This window comes from Salvelinus namaycush, chromosome 39, assembly GCF_016432855.1.
Source record: "Salvelinus namaycush isolate Seneca chromosome 39, SaNama_1.0, whole genome shotgun sequence".
NCBI lineage: Eukaryota > Metazoa > Chordata > Actinopteri > Salmoniformes > Salmonidae > Salvelinus > Salvelinus namaycush.
The window spans coordinates 2,437,607-2,441,337 of record NC_052345.1 but is presented as its reverse complement, the minus strand read 5'-3'; the positions used below and the strand labels follow the sequence as shown (position 1 = coordinate 2,441,337).

The window sequence follows — 3,731 nt, the reverse complement described above, 5'->3', positions numbered from 1 at the left end:
ATTATATATAGTTTTGATCTGTTTAATCACTCTGTCTGTTACAGGTACAGTGATATTATATATAGTATTGATCTGTTTAATCACTCTGTCTGTTACAGGTACAGTGATATTATATATAGTATTGATCTGTTTAATCACTCTGTCTGTTACAGGTACAGTGATATTATATATATAGTGTTGATCTGTTTAATCACTCTGTCTGTTACAGGTACAGTGATATTATATATAGTTTTGATCTGTTTAATCACTCTGTCTGTTACAGGTACAGTGGTATTATATATAGTGTTGATCTGTTTCATTGGTTCAGGAAAATTGTCTTGATTTGTACAGAAATAATACAAAAATGAATGTATGGTATAATTGGAATGTCTGAGTTGATGATTTGAGAACGTCCACTCCTGCCTCATTTGAACTAGACAACAGGTCATTGATGGTTTTAATGTTGTTATCTACTCCAGACCTGCAGGTGAAGGTGACCACTACATGGTGGTTAACGACACTGACCTGTAACACCACCTGTACTCTGACTGACAACCCCACCTACATCTGGTACAGGAACAGTAAGATTGTACAAGAGAACTCCTCCCCCTCATACTCAGTCTACTTTAAAACTGAAGACAGCTTCTACTGTGATGTAAACGGCATCAATTCTCATCCAGTGTGTGAGTGTGACTAATACACCTTTTAAAGTCTGTCAAAATCATCCAATACATCATTGGTCAGTGTTAATGTGCAGTGAAACAGACATGAAATAGGGCTACTATTTAATTTAGAGTAATGGATGTTGATTTTACAGTTCTAAATACTTACACCATTTGAAAAATGTACTTGTGTTTCAGCTTTTGAGGGTCACAGTTATTTCCACGTGACTTACACCCATCAGAGTGTCTGTACCTTGAATGGGTCATCAGTGGACATATCCTGCTCTTATACATTTCCCAGGGGTCATACAGTCTCTGAAACAAAATGGTATACAAAAGGAAAACTTGATGAGGTGCCTCAAATCCTGAACCCGGGGTTTGGAGGTCGTGTGGAGTACCTTGGAAATATGCAGAGTGACTCCACCCTGAGAATCACAGACCTGAGAGAGGAGGATTCAGCTGAGTATAAGTTTAGATTCAGAACAGATCAGACAACCTGGGAGCCCACCTTCCCTGGAACAACTCTGACTGTCACAGGTAACACTGCATGTCACATCAATACTGCGAACAATTACTTAATGATATACTCAGTGTTTTAATCCTCTTTCATTTAGGTCTGCAGGTGAAGGTGACTCCTGCCACTGTGTCAGAGGGACAGAAGGTGACACTGACCTGTAGCACCACCTGTACTCTGACTGAGAACCCCAACCCCACCTACATCTGGTACAAGAATGGACATGTAACCACCCAATCTAACAGTCTGTTCCTAAACCCAGTCAGCAGTGAGGATGCAGGCAGATACTCCTGTGCTGTAGAAGGCCATGAGGATCTCCACTCTGCTGAAGAGACTCTCACTGTCACATGTAAGTATGTGTGATACATCTCCAGTTATATTCTTTTAGTAACATCTTCTCTCATCTATTCTATCTGTTATTTCAATCTATGTCCAAGTTCCATGAATGTACTAATCTCACTACTGTAGTGACTACAAGTACTTCATAAACACTCTATTGTTACATTATTGTCTAAGTTACATATATTTATATTAATATTTCATTTATTTCAATCACAAGTCCAAGTTCCATGATGCTCCTCATGTACAGCTCTATGTATGAACAATGTTGTTACATATTGTCCACCAGATGGCCCAAAGAACACCTCAGTGTCAGTCAGTCCCTCTGGTGAAATAGTGGAGGGCAGTTCAGTGACTCTGACCTGCAGCAGTGATGCCAACCCACCTGTGGACACATACACCTGGTACAAGAAGAACGTAACCTCACCAAAAGCATCAGGACAGAGTTACAGCATCACTAACATCATCTCTGAGGACAGAGGAGAATATTACTGTGAGGCCCAGAATAAAAAAGGATCTATGAACTCTACAGTTCTGATGATTGTTGTAGCAGGTAAAGTTACATTTTCAATACAATATGTTTTTATACATGTTTCAAGCTAATCTGAATCATTATACTTGGGTTTATTGCACCTTGGTTTATAACTATACATTGGATTATACAAGTATTGCATTAATGTGCTGTATTTAAGTTTATTATATCATAACATGTACTCATATCATCCATATTTTATTGTAGGGAAACAAACCTCAGTTATGACTGTAACTGTAGGAATCACAGTGGTTGTTCTGGTTCTCATCCTCTGTCTCTCTGGCTTCATGTGGTTCAGGTGAGTGAAGTGAAGATGCTTTTTTTGTTTTATTATTTAACTTTAGTAACATTGATTGATTCATTCATTCATGTGCAAAACAGGAAACAAGCCTCCAAATCCACCTCCAACACAAGAGACACAGCAGACGATGGACAGGTGAGTTTGTTGGAATCAGAAGATGACTGTGTATTGCTTTGTGGAACATTTTCTTCCTCATTTTGTCTGTCCTCTCTTTCTCCATCAGGGAAACTCTAGTCCAGTGTATGACAATGTCTCAAGCATGGCCATGACCCCTACTGCAGCACAGACAGCGGACACAGACAACCAGGATTATGTTTACTATGCCAGCGTCCACTTCTCTGGCTCCAAAAACCAGGAAGTGCCTCTATACTCCACCGTCCAGCTGCCTCAGCCCCAGATTCAGGAGGATGTCCAGTATGCTGCTGTGAAATTCAGCTGTCCCAGTGCTTCCACCCGGTGAACGTATTCTGCCATTACAACAACAGAGTCAATACTAGAACATTGAACACAGACAGCATCAGGGTCATTCATATGCTGCTGCTTATTGGAAGAGTAGACAATGTCATCAATAAGCAAAACGGTTGACCCCCTAGTGACAACTCATTGTTCCCTGAAAAGTCCCTCCATCAATAGGTGAAGCACAGGAGGATGGTGGCACCTTCATTGGGGAGGATGGGCTTGTGGTAATGCCTGGAGCGGAAAAGGTGGAATGGTATAAAATACATCAAACACATGTTTTCATTCCATTTGCGCCGTTCTGCCCATTATTATGACCCGTTCTCCCCTCAGCAACCTCCTGTGATCTAAAGAGTTGTAGGACCATCCTTCAGGCCAAAGTGCATTTCCTTGAACTCATAATATGGTGTAACAATGGACATTTTGAAAAGTTGCACTCAGGGTTGGGGTCAATTCCATTTCAATTTAGGAAAATTCCAATTGTTCCTCATTGAAAAGCATTGAAAAAAGATGGAATTTCAGTTTAGCTCCTGAATTGAAATGGTATTGACCCCTAGCCTGGTTGCAGTTTCAAGAAGACCTTGTATTTCTGGACCTGTATTTAAAAAATAATTGATATAATGATATATAACAATACAATAATAAATGCCATTTAGCAGATGCTTTTATCCTGGGGACAGGGGGAGTAGGCGGGAGGGGGGGACTACCTTTGTTTCCTTTCACCCAGTGTTTCTTAAGTGATTGGTTTGGGCCAATTTCTAGTCATTTCTTTAGACTTAAGTGTATCAAAAACAATTCTGCACAAGACTATACAGCTACACTGTTACTCGAGGTATGGCATTAACTTGGCATTGAGATTGACACTGTAAAGCATGATACTATAACGGTTTTTAATTCACTTATCTAAATGTGTTTCTTACTTCTTGTCAAATGTGATGAGTGGCATGT

General features: G+C 40.0%; 1 protein-coding gene across 1 annotated transcript; it reads left to right on the top strand.

The window, feature by feature from the left end:
- The first annotated feature begins 331 nt into the window (after positions 1-331).
- LOC120032454 (B-cell receptor CD22-like) lies at positions 332-3,452 on the top strand. The gene is made up of 7 exons (XM_038978558.1): positions 332-662; positions 840-1,178; positions 1,256-1,504; positions 1,784-2,047; positions 2,234-2,324; positions 2,408-2,462; positions 2,551-3,452. The coding sequence occupies exons 1-7, from the start codon at positions 431-433 to the stop codon at positions 2,785-2,787; spliced, it is 1,467 nt and encodes a 488-aa protein (XP_038834486.1). The 5' UTR covers positions 332-430; the 3' UTR covers positions 2,788-3,452.
- Positions 3,453-3,731: the final 279 nt, after the last annotated feature.

What these genes read in the sequence shown, in the direction of transcription:
- LOC120032454 (XM_038978558.1), top strand. Translation starts at nt 431, where the DNA reads ATGGTTTTAATGTTGTTATCTACTCCAGACCTGCAGGTGAAGGTGACC. An exon ending in CATCAATTCTCATCCAGTGT is followed by an intron (nt 663 to 839) that starts GTGAGTGTGACT and finishes CTTGTGTTTCAG; the next exon opens with CTTTTGAGGGTCACAGTTAT. An exon ending in TCTGATGATTGTTGTAGCAG is followed by an intron (nt 2,048 to 2,233) that starts GTAAAGTTACAT and finishes ATTTTATTGTAG; the next exon opens with GGAAACAAACCTCAGTTATG.